This window comes from Somniosus microcephalus, chromosome 5 (genome assembly GCF_052327205.1).
Source record: "Somniosus microcephalus isolate GS21.2 chromosome 5, FLI_Smic_1.0, whole genome shotgun sequence".
Taxonomy (NCBI): Eukaryota; Metazoa; Chordata; class Chondrichthyes; order Squaliformes; family Somniosidae; genus Somniosus; species Somniosus microcephalus.
This window is the reverse complement of record NC_140991.1, coordinates 59,555,910-59,577,670: the sequence shown is the minus strand read 5'-3', so window position 1 is coordinate 59,577,670 and position 21,761 is coordinate 59,555,910. Positions and strand designations below refer to the sequence as shown.

Here is a 21,761-nt window from a genome sequence, read left to right as displayed (position 1 = left end):
CTCTGATTCCTTGTGAGCTGGCTCAATCCACCAGTTAGCCTTCTGACTTGGGGGAGGGCTTTGACATCATTTCCAATAATCCCTGCAGTCTTGCTTAGAATTCTGGTTATTTTACCAGATGATGTAAAGCTAGAATGTGAACGGGAATTACTTGCCTTTTTAATTTTTTTTGAGATGATGCCAAAAGTGTTGTCCAAGTCTCACTAGGCTAGGCAGGTACTTAAGCCCTTTTGTACCTAGGTGTCATCCATGGCTCAGTGGTAACATTCAAGCCTCTGAGTGAGGAGGTTGTGAGTTCAAGTCCCACTCCAGGGGCAGTGCTGCGGGAGTGCTGCACTGTCGGAGGGGCAGTGCTGCGGGAGTGCTGCACTGCCGGAGGGGCAGTGCTGCGGGAGTGCTGCACTGCCGGAGGGGCAGTGCTGCGGGAGTGCTGCACTGCCGGAGGGGCAGTGCTGCGGGAGTGCTGCACTGCCGGAGGGGCAGTGCTGCGGGAGTGCTGCACTGCCGGAGGGGCAGTGCTGCGGGAGTGCTGCACTGCCGGAGGGGCAGTGCTGCGGGAGTGCTGCACTGCCGGAGGGGCAGTGCTGCGGGAGTGCTGCACTGCCGGAGGGGCAGTGCTGCGGGAGTGCTGCACTGCCGGAGGGGCAGTGCTGCGGGAGTGGCAGTGCTGCGGGAGTGCCGCACTGCCGGAGGGGCAGTGCCGCACTGCCGGAGGGGCAGTGCCGCACTCTCGGAGGTTCCTTCTCGGGTAGATGTAAAAGATCCCACTATTTCGAAGAAGAGCAAGGGAGTTCTCTCTGGTGTCCTAGCCAAAATTTATTTATCTCTCAACCAACATTGCTAAAAACAAATTATCTGGTCATTATCACAGTGTTGTTTGTGGGACCTTGCTATGCACAAATTGGCTGCCACATTTCCACTGACTACAGCCAATGAAGTTTTTTTTTGAAGTGTAAAGTGCTTTGGGGTCAACCTGATGTCATGAAAGGTGCTATAAATACAAGTCAACTTCCTAGATGAAGTGGCACTTTTCTGTGTGTGCATGGGTTTGCTTTGGATCTGAGCCAAGGAGCCCCCATTATCTAGTTTGATTTTAGGAAGATGATCCACAACATTGACTATTTATCTAAAAAGCGTGAAGGTCGTTTGTCACATAATCTGACCCAATTTCAAAATTACAGCTGCAAATATTATCAAAATTATGTTTTGCAAACTGCAGATATAAAATTTGTCAATTATCAACCAAGCACTAAGGGCTAGATTTTGTCAATGGAGGCGGGACTCCCACTTTTTGGGTTGTAGTCCCGCCTCCATCGAGTTGTGGCCAACCCACACGACTTTCCCTTGATTGACCTTATTGAGCCCGCCCAGCGGGCTCAGCAGGCCAATTAAGGGCCACCCGGTTACAGGTGACGTCAGGGATTGACATTTCATCTGTCAAGAGCTTTTGACAGCTGTCAAACGCTGATATTTCATCTCTGTGAAGCTGTCAAACACTGACACTCTGACTTCTAACTTGAGTCTTTCTCCACAGACTCTGTTAGAAATGTCTCCAGAACAGAAAGCAGAGGCTGCAACTTTTGACAGATCGCGGCCATTCTGCTTTCTGTGCCGGTGAGATGAGGGATTCCTGAGACCTGAAGGAAGGAAGCCTGCATTAGTAAGTAAAGGTAAGTAAAACTTATTTAAACACTTTACACACACCAAACACACTTACCTCTGCACTCATGCACCCATCACTCACCGGATATCTCGAACCCTCCAAGCCCTTCAGCCCGACGGTCCGCCTCGCTAACTTGGCGTGGTTTGGAGCCGTCGGGAAGCCCACACTTCAGGGCTAAAAATAGGGATTAGGCCAAAAACTGCCTTCCCGCCTCGGGGAGGCGGCTCCCATCACAGGTCGGGTACCCGTCTCCTGGGAAACTGGCATGGAGGCGGGTTGGGGGCGGGAAGGGTTTGTGCCCCCTCATTCTGCAATTTTAACACCCCACACGCCTCCATGGCCCTGGAAAATTCAAGCCCTAAATATCTAAAATATGTTAATTTTGAAAAAGATGTTAGTTATAAATGCTGAGAGATTTTGATTTATTGTTGCCTAATGTATGTCTAGCCCCTTGAAAATGAGAGTGACTGACTTCGATATGCAGATATAATTTTAAGAAGTAAACTGACATAATAGGCTTGTCAGTTTGAGTGCTTGGAAAATTATAGTCTCCGCATAGCTCCCCTTCCGTCTAGAGTTAAAAATATTCTGGTACTTTCTTAACTAGCGTATCTGTTACTTTTTGCAAGTCTGCCACAAAAGAAGCTCATGTGTTCATCATAAATCGTAGTGATTTCAACATTTTTGGCTTTGCCTTGGCCATCTAAAGTGTTTAGCATAATGTTACAATTAGTCTGGACGGGTCTTCTGGCTGCTTTTGAGCCGATATTACGTTCTAGTTGTGCATTCCTTGCAGTTTGCCATTACTTGGAGATGAGAAGAACGTCTTGTCTGTTAAGAAGCGATTGGTTTCTTTGTACTTGGGAGCTTCGAGTTGCGGCAGTGTCTATTTTTCTTCTGTTGCCACACAGTAACATATGTTGTGATTTGGCCACAGATTTGCAGTATATTATAATCTCAATCTCTATCAACCGATCTGTTTTATCATTTCATTGTACCCTAATTTCTGTTTGTAATCTGATTAGTAGCATGAGCTGCTTTAAACTGCAACCTATTGCCTAGCCTATTCCCTCAGCCTGTCGCTAGCTTGACAGCTCCAGTCCTGTGCTGTTCCATGAAAAACGTCCACACAGTACTGTGCAGACGGGCCTAGCTTTGTGTCTGGTATAAAATTAGCCATTACTCGTCACTTGAAACCTTGAATCCTGCAACCATGTTCAGAAATCCATGGATTGCTGGTTATGCACGAACAGTAACATGCTGTGGCCAAGGTAAGTACCAAAAATATGCCGCGAAGCAAACATTGTTAAAGTGCCCTTGTCTGTGTTCTCTCCTATTTTATTTCCCTCTCCTTTCCCCTCCCTCTTTTTCAAGGGCACTAGGAAACAATAGACACGTATATTAACTTAAATCTTGGTTGCACACTTTTATCAGCAATTAGCTTACATTGTATCTAATTCTGTTCCAAATGTTTAATTCTGAGTTTCTAGATGCATTTGCCTTATTAAAGGATCGCTGTGTTGCCGTCTGCTTTTGTGGAAATAGGGGGAGGGGAATTAGTGTATCTTTTGTGTACAGTGTATGAGCGAGAATTGAATAAGATTTAAGTATTACTCGTGGCACTTGAATTCTGCACGAAGCCAGCTTATTTTAAAGAAAGAGATTTCTATATTGCGCAAATACAGTGCAGTAAATTTAGCAGTAAATTGTGCAAAGCACTGTAAAGAAAGCAGCTGTATGCAAATATAATTAAGATTTTCTGAATTCAATCTAGTGTATCTATCTGCATTTATATATAAAATGTGTTTGTGTGTGTATATGTGTATTGTGTATGTATATCTGCACATATCTAGTTTCTACAAAAGTAGATTTGGCATATTTTCTTTTAGATGCAAAATTCCTTCCCATCTAAGATCTCAATCAAAGTTACTGTAGGACAATATAACTGCATAGCAGATTGGTATTGATTCATTTTTGTATTCGTTGCACTGTGTATTGTTCCTTGACTCTGCCTGCACAATTTTGTAGGAATAGGCAATCAAGATTGCAATTGAAAATTAGAAGTAAGGCTTAAACTGAGCTGACTTTCAGATCTGAGATATAAATTCGCAAATGAATAAGGAATTATTTATGTGCAATAATTACTGTACCATATATTGGGTGAATTTTAGTGTTCTACGTTGTACAATCATGCTCCAGCGAATCTGAAAAGTTGCTGTTCATAAACGAGCTATTGTGCCCAAGTTTCTGACTGTTCTGCCTTACTGAGCCAGAATTTAGTATAGCCGGCGAGCGAACAGTGCCCATCATTCGTTCGAGTTGCCCATGCCCATTTACTTTCCATGAGATTTTGCACTGCGAGTTGCTGTAAGTGAGAAATCGAAAAGGCGCAGCACCCTCTACGAGGCATCTGGGACCTGTGTGAACAGGACAAGCAACTGTGTATCTCCTTAACCAATCCGATTGAAGGATTGTGAAATGAACAGCGTAGAGTCTGAACCAGGAAGTGTAAGTTAGAGTAGTGAATTCAATGTCAAATCAGGTACAGAAAGTAAAATAAAAAGAGGGACAGAAAGATTGGATTAAGAGAGGGAAAAAAAAGACAAAAAGTAAAACAAAAACATTAAAATTTTATTTTAAATCAACTACAATTAAAAGCTGATGGAATGAGATGCCACACTTGTAATAGTTCATTTTCAGTGCCCGAGAGGTTGTTTTGGCAGTAATTAAGATTATCATGCCGTTAAAAAGGGTAGTTAGATTGAAATGAACGAGCCCTAATTTTCTGTGGCGAGTTTAGTTCGTATCTACCATGCAAGTACAGGAACTTCACGGCGTTCAATGCATTTGAATGGTAAGTTAGGCGGCGAGATACCATTTTCCTGAAGCTAACAGAACGGCGCATCTCGGACAGCAACGTCCGAATTTTCATGTTTAACCACGGATCCGCATCTGCCCCTCGCCTGAAGCTGCTGTGCCATTTGCACATCAATAACGGTGAGCGCCATTAGCCTCACCGTTATATTGACAGGAAAATTTGGACCACTGTATCCAATGGTGCTTGAGGAAAGAAGCGGTTACCCATCCAAATCTAGTTTTAGTTGAATCCCATGATGAACAGAAAAGTCTCCTTTTGCACATGTTTCTTCATAGCTGGGTTTTGTGTCAGTTCACAACTGAACGTCTGGACAATTTGGTGCATAGTAATGAAAAGTGTGTGTGTGTGTGTGTGTTGATATAATTCTTTATGATCCAAATTCTTTATGATCCAAAATGTACAATTCCCAGTAGTCTTGTGGTTGCATAAGGTGTTATGTTTCCTTTCTTTCTGGCCAGACTCTGAGGTTGAAAATTGAGACATTTTCAGATAGTATTCTACGATTTAAACCCCCTAGATGGTGTTGCCAGAAAACCAGAAAAGAACATTTGCATTTATACAGCGCCTTTCATGACCTCAGGACATCCGAAAGCGCTTTACAACCAGCAAAGTACTTTTAAAGTGTAGTCACTGTTGTAATGACACAGCAATGTCCCACAAACAGCAATTAGCTAATGACCAAATAATCTTTTTTAGTGATGGTGGTTGAAGGATAAATATTGGCCAGGACACCGGGGATACCTCTCCTGCTCTTCTTTGAATAGTGTCATGGGATTTTTATATCCACCTGAGAGGTTTAACGTCTCATCTGAAAGATGGCACCTCCGACAGTGCAGCACTCCGTCAACACTGTGCTGGAGTGTTGGCCTAGCTTTTTGTGCTCAAGTCTCTGGATTGGGACTTGAACCCACAACCTGCTGACTCGGAGGCGAGAGTGCTACCAACTGAGCCACAGCTGACGCATTGTTGTGAAGATCTGAAATTTTGCAGCAAAAAGTGCTCATGTCGCTTGGCGTTTGTTAACCTGTTGTGTTGAATTTCTGCTTTGTTCAGCAAAGTAAGAGTTAATACAAGAAGCAGGGCTGCTTAAGTTGGTAAAGACGAGAAAGAAGAGCTCCGTTATAGAAATACTGCCAGATTCCTCCTGCAGTACTGTTAACAGTTTTGAAAAGGCTAAAGTGCAGAATTGCAAGTTGTGTTTTAGTTCTATTCAGAAAATAAACAGAAGTGACTTTTTTTGTATAGAAGTTTGGTGACCCGGACAGAATATTCTCAAAACATCTTCAGTCCTGCTCTGAACCAGCAGCCAGGAGGGACACATTTGGTTCTGTTTACTCGTCATACTGCACTAACAGCATTGGGGATTGACCCAGTGCTCCAGTGCATGGTAATGCTCTAACAGCACTGGGGATTAACCCAGTGCTCCAGTGCATGGTAATGCTCTAACAGCACTGGGGATTAACCCAGTGCTCCAGTGCATGGTAATGCTCTAACAGCACTGGGGATTGACCCAGTGCTCCAGTGCATGGTAATGCTCTAACAGCACTGGGGATTGACCCAGTGCTCCAGTGCATGGTAATGCTCTAACAGCACTGGGGATTGACCCAGTGCTCCAGTGCATGGTAATGCTCTAACAGCACTGGGGATTAACCCAGTGCTCCAGTGCGTGGTAATGCTCTTACAACAGCACTGGGGATTGACCCAGTGCTCCAGTGCATGGTAATGCACTAACAGCACTGGGGATTGACCCAGTGCTCCAGTGCATGGTAATGCACTAACAGCACTGGGGATTGACCCAGTGCTCCAGTGCATGGTAATGCTCTAACAGCACTGGGGATTAACCCAGTGCTCCAGTGCGTGGTAATGCTCTTACAACAGCACTGGGGATTGACCTGGTATTACAGTGTGGTGGTAATGCTCTGACAGCACTGGGAATTGACCTGGTATTACAGTGTGGTGGTAATGCTCTGACAGCACTGGGAATTGACCTGGTATAACAGTGTGGTGGTAATGCTCTGACAGCACTGGGAATTGACCCAGTGCTCCAGTGCGGTGGTAATGCTCTAACGGCACTGGGGATTGCTCCAGTGCGTCGTACTGCTCTGATAGCACTGGGGATTGAGCTGGTGCTCCAGTGCAGTGGTACATCTCTGACCACATTGGGGATTGACCCAGTGTTACAGTGCGGTGGTACATCTCTGACTGCACTGGGGATTGACCCGGTGTTACAGTGCGGTGGTGGTTCTGTTCGAACAGCACTCTGGCAGCTGGTGGAGGAATTTCAACAAGTGATACTTTGGTTGTAGGAGTCAGCACTTTCATCCAGATTTTCTGTCTGAGTCCAGCTGTTCTGAGCTTCTGTTGCTCAAATTGTCAGACATTATTGGGCCCTCATTGCCCGTGACCCTTCCAGCACTCTTGGAGCTCTCTTTGGAAACGTATTTATCTAAGAATGGACCACCTAATCGATCTTTGAAGAAAGTTGCCTTCACAGTGTGCTTGAATTCAGATACCTGGTAAGTATTCCAGTTGCAAAACAGTATGTTTACATTCCAACTACAGTAAGATAAATTCTTTCAGACTTGGTGCCTTCCAATGGAGTATTATCATTGGTAGTTCATAGCTGGCCTTTGTTGATCAGCAGTCTCACCAGATATCCTGAACTGATGACTGGCAGGGAGTAAGGTACAGGGATACTTCGTACCACCCCATTCTTTTGTGGAATTGGGTAATCCTGAGATCCAAGGCTTTCTGCCAATAATTGTGTATCCTATCATTCTTTTCTGATGTTGAGATGGGAAATGCTGGCCTACCTTCTCGTCCTCACCTTTGTTTCCCTCTCTTGAGGACTGAATCAAGCGGCACAGAGCAAGGTAAAACCCGTTCCAGTGATGTGATTCCCGATTGTCAGGAGGCACTATTGTGAACTGGCTGATTATTGAGGTTGATAAACATGCTTATTGCAAGTTAGTGTTGTCACAAACCTAATTTGCCGTGGGTTTTTAATGCAAGCACTGCAATTCAGTTTAATGCCTTGTACATACGACTGATTTTGAAAGATGATACTGTGGCCAAGAGTTTCTGCTTTGGGCGCAATCGGAAATCCAGGTGTAAATTGCGCTCAGAATCGTGCTAGTTTTCAGAAGTGTGTTTTTTTTTTTGCTCAAGTTTTCACTCACTCATTTGCATATTGCTGAATGTAAAATCTTCTATGAACCAGCGCAATTGGGCAGCGTTTTAGCACGGTGGCATAGTGGTTAGCACTGTTGCCTCACAGCGCCAGGGACCCGGGTTCAAATCCGGCCTCGGGTGACTGTGTGTGGAGTTTGCACGTTCTCCCCGTGTTTGCATGGGTTTCCTCCGGGTGCTCCGGTTTCCTCCCACAGTCCAAAGATGTGCGGGTTAGGTTGATTGGCCATGATAAAAATTGGCCCTTAGTGTTAGGGGGGATTAAATACATGGGGTTACGGGGATAGGGCTTGGGTGGGATGGCTGTCGGTGTAGGGACCGGGTGCTAGGGTTTGGATGATCAGCCATGATCTCGTTGAATGGCGGAGCAGGCTCGAAGGGCCGAATGGCCTACTCCTGCTCCTATCTTCTATGTTTCTATGGCCTAGAAATTCAGTGGCCTGCGCCACCAGTTTGCGCCCAAAGAGGGCTTTTGCGCCTCTGGCCACAACCACCGCGATATTTAGCGGGGCGCTAATGGCGGCGTTAGCCTGTAGCGCTGCGCCGCCACCGATGACGTCATCGGTGTGCGCAGCGCCCCGCTACCGCCCCGAGCGCCATATTCGGTCGCAGCCGCCTGTTCCGCGCCGGCCGCAAACAGCGACCGGTACACAGGGGCCTACCTGTGGCGGTAGTGGGGCGAGTTAAGGTGGAGGTGCAGCCGGCCGGTTTTTCGGCGGCCGCCTGCCCGCACCTCCGTCCCCGGCCTCCTACACCCCCTCCCCCCCCGCGGCATTGCCGGCTGTTTTCCGAGAGCCCGGCACTTCTCCTTGGTGCCGGGCTCATTTGCCGGCACTCGCGAGCGGGGAATCGCGCTGTTGCAGGCACCTCCCCCTTAACAGTGGGAGGAAGGCCTGCAGTACCGCAGCATGCCGTGCCACAGCGGGTGGCGCTGCGGCACTTTACACGCCGATATTCAGTTTCAGCGCCCCAAGCGGGGCGCCGAAACCCTTGTTTAGCGGCCAGCTTCCACTTGGGGCGCTGAAACTGAATATCCCGATGGCGCAAGTGGCTCCGCGCGCAGCGGTAATTCCGGCGCCCAGGCGAGCTGGGCGCCCCTAACTGAATTTTTAGCCATGTGTTTCTATGTTAATGTTTTTTAAAAAAAGATTTGCATTAAAAATATTCTTTGATATATTTAAGAGTGGTAACCTAGTGCAGTTTTATTAATACAACCGAAAATGGGTTTATCACAAAAAATAGTGCAAAAGATCACGGAAAGTCGATTTTCGCTGGATGTAATGTGCGCTTGAAATTCCTCGATCTTTTGCGCTGGTTTGGGACGAATTGTGCCAATAAACCAGCGCAACCTAGCGGAAGCTCCTGCCCTGTATATATTTCTTAAGCATTTTTATGTTTTGCAGTCTTTAAAAAGGCTGAAAGAAGTCAGTCTGTTTACAAACTTAAGTCTAATTTTGTGAAATTAGAGTGAAGCACATTGAAGCTCCAGTCTAAGAAACTCCATGCGTTAAGCAGATGTTCAGTTGTAATTTATATAAAAATGTTTCATGGCACTTAATGTGTTTAACGCTCTTTCCTCCTGGGTTTTCCATTCCTAGATTTTTCTGTATCGTATATCATTCCTGGGACTCCAGCCTGCTCCCAAGCCTCTAGCAGTGCTACTTTGTAACGGGCTGCTCGGTGGCATATGGGAGCAAAGTGATTTTCTCCATCGCTGCTGAGCAGTACCAGACCTTCATCCACTCTTTGCCTCCCAAGATAGCGTAGCCAAGGTCAGACGCCTGCCATGCAGAAAGCATCGATGTAGCTAGCCTGCATTCTAGCAACTTAAACTGTTTATAATCTTGTCTGTGTGTGTGTCTGTCTGTCTGTGTGTCTGTGTGTGTGTCTGTGTGTCTGTCTGTGTGTGTGTCTGTCTGTGTGTGTGTCTGTCTGTGTGTCTGTCTGTGTGTGTGTCTGTCTGTGTGTCTGTCTGTCTGTGTGTGTGTGTCTGTGTGTGTGTCTGTGTCTGTGTGTGTGTGTGTGTCACAAGCCGTCACTCCAAAAGATTTGTGGGTACTAGGATTTTCCCTCTGTCCTCTTTTCTTCCTTCCCCACCCTTTAATGTAGAAAAATGTCCTAAGGCGCTTCACCTCCTTATTTACTTCATCAAAAATGTTCATGTTTCTGAACACCTCTATTAAATCTCCTCTTAACCTTCTCCGCTCTAAGGAGAACAACCCCTGTTTCTCCAGTCTCTCCAGATAACTGAAGTCCCTGGTACCATTCTAGTACCTGTACATCTCTTCTGCACCCTCTCCAAGGCCTTGACATCCTTACTAAAGTGTAGTGCCCAGAATTGAACGCAATATTCCAGCTGAGGCCTAACCAGTGTTTTGTGAAGGTTTAGCATAACTTCCTTGCTTTTGTACTCTATGACTCTATTAATAAAGCCAAGGTTCCCATATGCTTTTTTTAACAGCCTTCTCCACTTGTCCTGTCACTTTCAAAGATTTGTGTACATACACCCCCAAGTCTCTCTGTTCCTGCACCACCTTTTAAAATCATGCCATTGCCTCTCCTCATTCTTCATACCAAAACGCATCACATCACACTTCTCTGCATTAAATTTAATTTGCCATGTGTCCCCCCATTCCACCAGTCTGTCTGTTGTCCTGAAGTTTGTTACTATCCTCCTCACTGTTTACTACATTTCTGAGTTTTGTGTCATCTGCAAACTTTGTAATTATGTCTTGTATGCCTACGTCCAGGTCATTTAATATATAACAAAAAGAGCAGTGATCCTAATAATGACCTCTGGGAACACCTCTGTATACTTCCCTCCAGTCTGAGAAACAACCGTTCACCACTACTCTCTGCTTACTGTCCCTTGGCCAATTTTGTATCCATGCGGCCACTGTCCCTTTAATCCCATGGGCTTTAATTTTGCTTAAAGTCTATTATGTGGTACTTTGTCAAATGCTTTTTGAAAGTCCATATACGCAACATCAACCGTACTACTCTCATCAACCCTTTCCATTACTTCATCAAAGATCTCGATCAAGTTAGTCAAACACGATTTGATTTTAACAATGAACTGATCAATGTGAATGTGCCTCAAAATGTACCATGAAGACTATAAAGTGATTCATTGCACATTCAACACATTCCAATATTGATCAAAATGCTTAAATTATTAAATATTACTTCTTACTTTATCTTCAGTACTTTGCCTGAATATTAATTTTGTTCTTCATTTAGACCAATTTAATTGCTGGTTTTAAACTAATAAAACTGAAGATAAAATAGTTGCAATTAATAGTTTTTTCTCTTTGCAGAAAATAGGCATGATAATTTATCACAAATCTACTTCGGCCCAGAGTTGTGACTTAATTTATACAGAGAAATATCACCTCAACAGGGACTGACATTAGACTTTTTTTCTGACTTTTTAACCTAAGTTTTAAAATGTACATTACCAAATTTTAAAACTGCGCATGATTGCTTCATAGGCGCTGATCAGAAATTCCTCTTTTAAAGTGTGTGTTTTTGAGAAAGATAATACCAAGTACAATTAACAACTGTTAGAAAGAAAAAAAGAACTTGCATTTATATAGCAGCTTCCATGACCTCAGGACATCCCAAAGTGCTTTACAGTCAATTAAGTACTTTTTGGAATGTAGTCACTGTTCAATGTAGAAAAACGAGGCAGCCAATTTGCGCACAGCAAGGTCCCACAAACAGCAATGAGTTAATGACCAGATAATCTGTTAGGTATTGGTTGAGCACTAAATGTTGGCCAGGACACCGAGAAAACTCTCCTGCTCTTCTTCCAATAGTACCATGGGTTCTCTTGCATCGACCCGAGAGGGTAGACGGAGGCTCAGTTTAACATCTCATCCGAAAAACAGTGCAACACTCCCTCAGTACTGCACTGACGTGTCAGCCTAGATAATGTGCTCAAGTCTCTGGAGTTCCCCAACGAAAGTAGTTTCATGATTATCTGCCATGTCATCAATAAATATACCTCTCTTAAAGAATTACATTCACTTCAGTCCTGTACACACTACACTGTATGTAATGTGTTTTATCTAACCTAGGATCCCAAAATATCCGTAATAACATGTCAATACGGTTCCAACATAAATACAAATGAGAAAGACCATTGGTCCCTCTTGGCTCATCCATCGAGGAAAATCCTACACCCCCACATCATGGCATCCAATTGTTTCCAAAACAATTCCCAAGTATTCGCTTTCACTGGGAAGTCTGTTTCATGGTTGATCGGTCAAGCATGTGTGTGCATAAGAATTTTCTGTTATCTGTCCAGATTTGTATTTTGCTAGTTTGAGCTTGTGCCTCTTCTATTTTGTTCAGTTTTTACATTTACCTGTTCCACACTGTTTTCTATCTTGTATAAGGTTTTTTCTTTTCAGTGATGAACAGCCCCAGTTTTCCCAGTCTCTCCTCATCCCTCAGACCCCTGACACCAGTGATCAGCCTTGTGGCTCTTCTCTGAACTCCTTGCAGGGCTGGAAGGTCTCTGTTGTATCTGTAACATAACCGTACCTGAGATGTAATCTGACCAGAGCAATACACAGCTTGAGTATGACTGTTTTCTGAATTGTACTCAACTGTTTTTGGCAATATAGTTCAGCATTTTATTTGCTCTGTTAATTGGTGCTTTGCAATCATTGCACTCAATGAGTGTTGAGTCGAAGACATCCAGATTGCTCTTACATCATTCTAAACTGTTTCAATATCATTCTAGGAGTATGTGTAGTCCATTTATTCATCCTCTGTGCAGTACTTTACACTTGTTCATATTGAATTTCATCTATCATTGTTTTGCTACCCACTTGGGCTTGGCTATAATTCCCTCCACAGTCAAATAGCCTGCTGACTTTCACTCTGTAAGCTCATATATATGAAGAATGACAATTTTGACGAGGTTCATTTTAAATTTACTGAAAGATTCAATTGTCCCTCTTAGTTTGGTATCATCTGCAAATTTCACCACTGTATTGAATTTCTGAATCCAAATTGTTGATGTAATGTTCTAACGCTAAACCCTGGGCAGTCCATTTTTTTCACCTGGACCTCCACAGCTTTGAGCTTATCTAGTAGTCTTTTGTACAAAACTTTGTCAAATACTTTTTGTAAGTCTAGGTGCACCACATTTTAAGGCTTTACCTGTCTCTCCTATCGTGTTCTCTTCCCCCTCCCATCTCACACCCCTGCTTCATGCTTAAGCTCTGCTCGCTTGCCTCTCTTTTGCTATTGCTCTCTCCCACACATTCTCGCACTCGTTTTCACTCTCGCTCCTTCCCCTGTATCCCCCTCGTGTTTCTAGCTTTACTTCCCCGGGCCCGGCTGGCCCTCCTGTTTTCTTCCCTCATCTCCCCCCTCCCCTCCCCCATCCCATCTCCTCCCACCTTCCCTCAATAACATTGGCCACTGCTTTTAAGCGGAGGCTCTTAATTGTATCCCAAGCCTGGCTCCATGCTTATACTGGCATACACAAAATAGGGTCTTGGTCAAAGAATGCTTGGTGGTATTGGTGAAAAGTAGGGATGATGAAGGAATGAAGTGAAGGCAAGGATTAGATTTGATGCATTCCTCTTTGTTTCAGAAGTGTTGGCAGAACATCACGTTGGACTTGGAAGAGGAATACTATTTCAAAAGAGGACTCTAAGGTACAATATTTTCATTTTTCTAAACAGAACCTTCTAGAATCTGTTCCACATCACTTATCTTCCCAGTGTGTTTTTTTCTCCTCTTTGTCAATTTTCTCTCCTCTTCTGAAGGTATTCACTCCTCTTTGGGATATAGTTGCGCAGGCGCTAGTTGCCCGCTGCTAACTTGCTCAAATGGCTATCTGTCAAGTTGGAGGGCGGCATCGTAACATAGAAACATAGAAGATAGGAGCAGGAGTAGGCCATTCGACCCCTCGAGCCTGTAGTGTATGTACCTTTAAGAGCCCCTGTGTACTGTAATACCGGTAGTGACCACTCGGGGGTATATAAGCCTGTATAGCATCTTGTATCTTTTAGTTCACCTCCAGACTTTGTTCAGTAAACACGTGTTAAACCAACTCCTGCATTCCGTGTCTCCATTAACACACGGATACAACAGAGCCTGCTCCGCCATTCAATGAGATCGTGGCTGATCATCCAAATTCAGTACCCCGTTCCTGCCTTCTCTCCATATCCCTTGATCCCTTTAGCCTTAAGAAATATATCCAACTCCTTGAATATATTTAATGAATTGGCCTCTACTGCCTTCTTTGGTAGAGAATTCCACAGGTTCACCACTCTCTGGGTGAAGAAATTCCTCCTCATCTCTGTCCTAAATGGCTTACCCCTTATCCTTAGACTGTGAACCCTGGTTCTGGACTCCCCGACCATCGGGAACATCTTTCCAGCATCTAGTCTGTCTAGTCCTGTTAGAATTTTATAAGTTTCGATGAGATCCCCTCTCATTCTTCTAAACTCCAGCGAGTACAAGCCCAATCGACTCAATCTCTCCTCATACGTCATTCCTGCCATCCCAGGTATCAGCCTGGTGAATCCTCGCTGCACTCCTTCCATGGCAAGAACATCCTTCCTCAGATAAGGCAACCAAAACTGCACACAATACTCAAGGTGTGGTCTCACCAAGGTCCTGTACAACTGCAGCAAGACATCCTTGTTCCTGTACTCAAACCCTCTCGCTACGAAGGCCAACATACCATTTGCCTTCCAAACCGCCTGCTGCACCTGCATGCTTACTTTCAGCGACTGGTGCACAAGGACACCCAGGTCTCGTTGCACTTCCCCTTCTCCCAATCTATTGCCATTCAGATAATAATCTGCCTTCCTGTTTTTGACACCAAAGTGGATAACCTCGCATTTATCCACGTTATACTGCATCTGCCATGCTTCTGCCCAATCACCCAACCTGTCCAAATCCTACTGGAGTTTCTCGGTATCCTCCTCACAGCACACACGCCCACCCAGCTTTGTGTTGTCTGCAGACTTGGAGATATTACATCTAGTTCCCTCATCCAGATCATTAATATATATTGTGAATAGCTGTAACAGCCCAATCCTTCCTAAGTGCGTTCACATGCAATTCCAGCTTGGATTGTAAGATAAGGATCATATTCTGGAGACCTTGCTCTGCCAAGAATCTTCAGTTTTCTTGCAAGTGAATCCTTTCAGAATGAGATCCCAAAAGTCTAGTTAAAATCACCCTAGTGAGCTCCTCGGAGTCTTGATCAGTTTAAAGTTCTATGCATATCCTCCTCGGTGAACTTGCTGGTATCCACAGCAGTCCATTGGTCTTTGCGCATTCTAAGCATTATTTCCAGATTTAGGTAATTAAGTCGCAACAGAGACCAATCACCTGGTACTGGCTGACTCATCTCAACTGGAAATTGCTCTTGAAAATTGATTTCAGGTGAATTTACTTACTAATATTGCTATGCCAACTATCCAAGACTTCCTGTGTGTGCTGTTATTTATGTGTATAAATTAGTGTAAACTTGTTCTTTATAAACAGATTTACGATTTTGTCACATGTTGGGCATAGAGAAAATCTGTATGCCTCTATTTACAGTATTGCTGTGCTTGGACTAGGGATACAGTTCTCACCGATGTGGAAACCAGGCAGATGACCGCACTGAGGCTCCAGGAGGCTGCAGTTCCCTAAACCTAGACTGGGCCACACCGAAAGTGTGTGGGCACGCCTGGCTTAAAATTGGTTGTGACTGTCAAATGTGACTGAAAGCACATTTGGCCCGTTGACATTTTTCTAAAGTAAAATAAAGTTTCCTATTGGAAGGGGGATGGAGATGCTGAGTTCTTCAATATTTTATATTTGCAAACAGTCTATAGGAGAAGAAGAGAACAACTCTCCATCATTTTAGCTTTTGTGCTGTTAGATGCATCGCACATTATTTGTATGACATTGGAAATTATCTATATTCTAGTATTACAATAATTATGGGGAGGTGTGGGGGAGAGAATTTTACGCCCTTCTCTTCCCCGCCCCCTCCCCCAAATGACTGGGGCGGAGGGGGGATGTTTATTGGTTAAAAACTCCAACCCGTTGCGAACGCACCTCCTTCTGGTTTAACCGCGGCGAGTTTGGGGTCATCCGATTAACCCACTCTGGGTTAGTGACCATAATATGTTAATGTGGCTGCGTTCCTCAGATTTTGGCATCCATTTAAATTTACCAGGTTCCAGGAAACCCGACAACTAAAGGGAGGCTGGAGCTGCCAGATCCAGCAGGTAAGTGCTGTTCCAGCACTGCTTGTGGGCCAGGAGGAGCAGGAGTATTCCTCCACCCCCGCACAGGCTCCTCAAGCAGACCCTGCCTCGATCTCTTCTCCCCGTGATCCGATATCTTCTACGCTTTGATCTCACCTCCCCACGACCCCCAATCTTCTCGATTGCCTAGCGCTCCCTGACTGCTGACTTGTAGCACAGGCTTTACTGCCAGCTGGAAACGGAATAAAAGTTTTAAAATGTCCTCCTGCTTGGTATATCTTCAAGACTTTTTAATCTGGAAAAGGTGCACTATGTTGGAGCACAAAATCCACTATTACCCAAAGCCTCTTTGTGCTACAACCGTTTGACTAAAGCAGGCCTAGCCTGCAAATCAATTAATACCTAAGATACTCTGGCAATCCAGTGATCGGGGGGTGGGAGAAGAGCTTGTTGTATCGGTCCAGAATATAGCTTCTCAATTAAAAAAGTACGCAACCCAGTGGGTGGGCACTTGCCCTAAGCTAGATCTTGGTACTTAGGCCTAGAAATTCAGTAGGCCTAGCGCCCCATTTGGGGCACTGGAGGGCCTAGCGCCGGAGTTATGGCCAGTTTAAAAATTCCCTGGGGCCCTGGAATCTGCGGTAGACCGGTAGCGCTGGGCCGGCACCGATGACGTCATCGGTGTGCGCAGCGTCCCGGTTGCCATGCCGACGGGCCCCAGCGCCGAAATTCAGTTGCGGCCGCCTCGCCCGTGGCAGCCGCAACTAAGACTCTGGCAACAGAGTCTTACATGACTTTGCGCCGGCGCATAAAGGTGGAGCGGCGGCTGGCCGCTTTCCCGCCGGCCGCCTGCCCGCACCTCCCTCCCCGGACCTCCCCCCCCCCCCCCCCCCCCCCCCCCGGCGGAACAGATGCTTCTCGGCTGCGAGCCCGGCACTTCCCTGAGGTGCCGGGCTCATTTCTGTGGCGATTTTACCGGCCAGCGGGCAGGTGCAGGCAGCTCCTCCTTAACTGAAGGAGGAGGCCTGCACTTCCCGAGCCTGCCGCGCCGGAATAGCGCCGCAATGCGGCGCGTAGCGCCAGTTTTCAGGCGCAAACACCCTTCAGTAGCGCCGGCAGCCGTTTGGGCGCGGCGCTACTGAATTTTTGGCGCGCGCAGGGGGACTTAGCGCCGGCGCTAACTTTCCGGTGCTAAAGCCCTGGCGCGGCGCCAACTGAATTTCTAGGCCTTAGTGTTTATCCCTAAGATTCAGCCTCATAGATGTTATAAGGACTGACTTTAAGAATGTGTCCTAACTCACTGGCTGCACATATCAAGAAATTGCAAATGTACTGCCTGCATTTTTTATCCTTTAAAACTAATGGTTGGGAAAGCTGGACATTGTGCCTGGCCATTTCCTGATCTAAGTGACCAGTGAACGCGGCTCCCAACCAGGAGCACGCATCTGTAAAATTGGCCCTATAAGATTTATGGCTTTCTACTCTGGCTCCAGACAGGCACCCAGACGCTAGCAGAAGGGTACGATATAATTGAGGAGAGGACCTCGGATGTGCCTTTTTGGTTCTTATTGCTGTGGCGCTTGAGATTTTTGCGAAGCGGAGAGGGGTGAGGAAATTTGGTGGCTTTTGCTCCATTTTGGATCTCAGGAAATGAGTCAATTCCTGAAGACAGAAAAGCCAAGTTGGTATAATGCAGCATATTATGTAAGCTGGGTATTGGTTAGCAGCCAATAGGCCTAAAGAAGGTGTATTTTCATAGCTATTCAGGCCTATTACTGACATTTCTCGGTTTCATTTTCAGGGTTTAAATTACCAGTACAGACTACTTGCTATTGAACAATTCAAGAGTCATTCTAAATTGCCTTTCAGTAATTGCTACCTGCCTGCATTGGCAGCATATTAATACGCATCTATCTATTTGGACAATTAGTTAGTCTTCCACCCAGGACTGTTCCAGGCCAGTCCAGTAGTTAACCTATACTATATATAGGTTAGGCTTTTGGACAATGGTACATAGTTGCAACTTGACAGGATGTTCCTGTGCTGGGACAGAATTGTCATGCTCAGGGATTTAATATCTTCCCTTTTAGAAGAAGATATCTATAACTTCGTCCAAGTTTGCTTATAGATATTGGGGCTTATGGCAGTTGCTATTGTCATGATGCCCTATGCTCTTCAGTTACATTTGCTCAGGCTGTGGTCTCCCTGCAAAATCTGGTTCATGTGGACAGTCAGACAACTTCCTTCCATGGGTTCCCCTTGGGCCATCTCCCTCTGTGTTTTGCAGAGTGAAGGATGTGCGTCCCGATTGGGTGAAGGGAGGGAATTCCAAGGCAAATGACACTTCAGGCAATTGAGATTTTAGACCACATGCTGGCCATATGGGTAAAGTTGGTCTGCATTTGCACAGATAATACCTTAGTCCATCACATCAATAAGCAGAGAAAGGAGAGCTCATTTTTTCCATCAGAACATAATATGGCAGACACTCTGTTGCCTGGAACCATAAATATCTTAGCCTTTCACCTGCTGGAAATGGACAGCTCGATTGCCTTGCTGTCCATTCTTTTAAGTGGAAAATCTATCCACAGGTGATTCAAGGACCATTCTGAAAATAAGATTGAGATCAACCTGTTTGCATCATCAGATAATCTTGAACTTCCATGGAGCTACACTAGGATAAGAGGCTCATCTATGGAGAAACAGGATGGCTTCTCCTTTTCCTGGACATCGGGGTTGGTCTATGCATTTCCTCCCTATGCACTGATCCTCTCGGTACTGCAGAAGGCACACACACACAGACACAAGACACAGACACACACACACACACACACACACCAGGCAAAACTCATCCTGATTCACTCCATACATACCGGCCCTGTCAGCAGACGTTGACAATGAGCCGAGCATGCATTACTCTACGCCTGCAGATGGGATCATCTCTCACAGTGCGGGTCAGAATCTGCCTCGAGTTGAAATTCTTTTGGCTGACGGCATGGTTATTGAATGACATCGACCTCCAGATCAAGGCCTTCTCTCATCAGTGGTTGAGAGCTCACTTAGTTCCACATAATTTCCATTATCTGGGTTTAGTGTGTCAAATGGCAGAGGTTTGTGGAATGGTGTGTGAATAACTACACTCCCTGCCATGTGAAGTTTATTATAATCCAGAATATCTGCAGTGATTGATCCTTTATTACTTGCCAATCTTTCTGTCTAACCTCTCTTAGGTTTTGCTTGCCCTCTATTTTTGATACCCTACTTGATGTTCATTTGTACTACAAAAGATTTGTCATGTGCCTCTTTTGAGGCTCATTTCAATTTTAATATTTCTGCTTATCTGAGGAACTCCAGCTTTTGTTGCAACGCCATTTGTTCTTGCGGGAATACGTCTAGGCTGTACTTTAATCACCTGCTGTTTGAACATTTCCCATAGTTCATGTACTGGCACATCTGCCAGGTTTTCTTTCTAATTTATTTGGACAAGTTCCCCATTTCACCTAATTGAAATTGGCTTTTTTTCCAGTCTATTTTTTAACCTGTGATTGTTCGCTGTTCAGTTTTTATATCGAACCTACTAATGTTATGAATGTGGTTTCCTAGATATTCCCCAACCCTTGCCTCTCCCCGCGAGGGCATTAGGTCAGCCCTGTTCAGCTGAAGCCTGCGATAACTTTTGTCAGCCACTCCTATTCGCAACCTCTCAGAACTTCTCCAGCCACACATTTAACACCATTATCTTATTTTTATATTTGTTCTCGGAATGTCGATGATGTTGGCGAAGTTACATTCATTGCCCATCCTAATTGCTCTGAGAAGTAGGTAGGCACTTCGGAAGGCATTAAGTTTAGTTCTATAGTGTGGACCAGATTGAGTAGGAACATAGATTCTCTTCCCTGAAGGACATTAGTGAATCAGCTGTTTTTATTTTAACCAAACAGCAGCTTTCAAGGTTTTTTTAAAATTCTGGTGCCAGCTCACAAATTACCAGCTTCATTGAACTTAATTTCACAACTTTAAACTCATGATCTCTGGGTTGCTAATCCAGTATCAAAACCACAACACTACTGTACCTGTATTCTTATACTGACTGGTGTGTGCCACCGAGAGTAATCCTGAGATTACTACCCCCAATTCCCTAATATTTAATATGTCTCCAAACTCAATTATGTTCCTTCCTCTATTACTGATTTAAAGATGAACCATGGCTTCTGGCTGGTTCTTCCCTCTTTTATTTTATTTATCTTACACCTACTCCATGATATCCATTATCCTGGTGCTTAGGAGGCCATTCACCATTCTGCACTCTCAATTCCTACTGCAAAAGTACAGGAAAGGTTGAGCAGGTTGGGCCTGTACTCATTGGAATTTAGAAGAACGAGAGGTGATCTTATTGAAAAATATAAGATACCGAGGGGGCACGACAAGGTAGATGCAGAGAGGATGTTTCCCCTCGTGGGGAAATCTAGAACTCGGGGGCATAGTTTCAGAATAAAGGGTCGCCCTTTTAGAACTGAGATGAGGAGGAATTTCTTCTGAGGGTCATAAATCAGTGGAATTCTCTGCCCCAGAGAGCCGTGGAGGCTGGGTCATTAAATACATTTAAGGTGGCGATAGACAGATTTTTGCAAGATAAGGGAGTGAAGGGTTATGGGGAGCGGGCGGGGAAGTGGCTTTGAGCCCAAGATCAGCCATGATCTTACTGAATGGCGGAGCAGGCTCGATAGGCCAAGTGGCCTATTCCTGCTCCTGTTTCTTATGTTCTTATCTGTTCTTTTGACTATGCAATGTTCTATTATTACAGGTACTGCATTCCTGCTCTTCATTTCTCCCTCTTTGACAACTACTTGCACCATGGTGGCATGGCTTTGCTTGTGGCTGCTCTACTCTGAGTTCTACTCTACTGGATAAATTTTTTGCCAATGCAACACTATCCAGATCCCTGCACTGCCTCCAGTCTCCTCTTCCTACTCCAATGGGTGGTCACCTACCTCCTTTCCTCTCTAACCTGCTCTGCCTGCATGATTCTCACCTCCTGGAATGTGCATTACAAGAATCCGTCAGCCATATATCAGAGTATCACCAGCTGCTCCTTGAGCTCAGAAATCCTGACTTCAAATGCAAGCAGTCACAGACATTTTCCGCACTATGTGGTCATCATGGGCACACAAAGCATCAAGGACCTCCCATTTTGCACATCACTGGCTTTAGCTACCTCTCCAGAGTAAACTGAACTGTTTTTGACAGCATAGTGATTTAACATCTCAAGTATAATTTTTTGGTCAACTACACCCAAGGCTGAAAGTTCCTCTTGGTCATGGTGATTGCAGGAGCAAATAGAATATTTAGTTTCCTGTGTGGACTTGCGTGGACTCCAAGGAATGATACCAACATTGTAAAGCATTGAGATCACTTGCGGAGTATACTCTAGTTTTGACCACCAAGCAAAGGCAATGGAATGCATTCAAAGATAGTTCCAAGTATTAGATCATCGAGCTGCAAAAACCTGTTGGGAGCTTGTGTTGTGTTCATAGGAGGAAGAGACCAATCTTTTTAAAGGAATGGAAAAGACTTGTATTTATATAACACCTTTCATGTCATCAGGTGGTTTCAAAGCATTTCACAGCCAATGAAATAATTTTGAAGTGTAGTCACTGTTGTAATGTAAGGAGATCATAAGGTAGCTGTACAGTGTTTATGTGTAGCCAATGAGTGCTTGGGTTATAACACCTTTTGTCTACCCTATTAATTAGCTTATTAAGAGCAACTTCTTGAATTATTAGTAAGTATAATGAAT

General features: G+C 44.8%; 1 protein-coding gene across 8 annotated transcripts in view; it reads left to right on the top strand.

Moving 5' to 3' along the window:
- The first annotated feature begins 2,758 nt into the window (after positions 1-2,758).
- Positions 2,759-21,761, top strand: part of svila (supervillin a) — a 190,862-nt gene continuing 171,859 nt past the window's right edge. For 4 of the 8 annotated variants that reach the window (XM_085987666.1, XM_085987667.1, XM_085987665.1 and 1 more), the window contains exons 1-2: positions 2,759-2,934; positions 13,342-13,405. In XM_085987666.1, coding sequence (XP_085843792.1) covers positions 2,877-2,934; positions 13,342-13,405 — 122 coding nt within the window. In that variant the 5' untranslated portion in view covers positions 2,759-2,876. The remainder of the gene's footprint in view (positions 2,935-13,341; positions 13,406-21,761) is intronic. The other 4 variants (XM_085987669.1, XM_085987668.1, XM_085987664.1 and 1 more) reach the window with 3 other exon arrangements.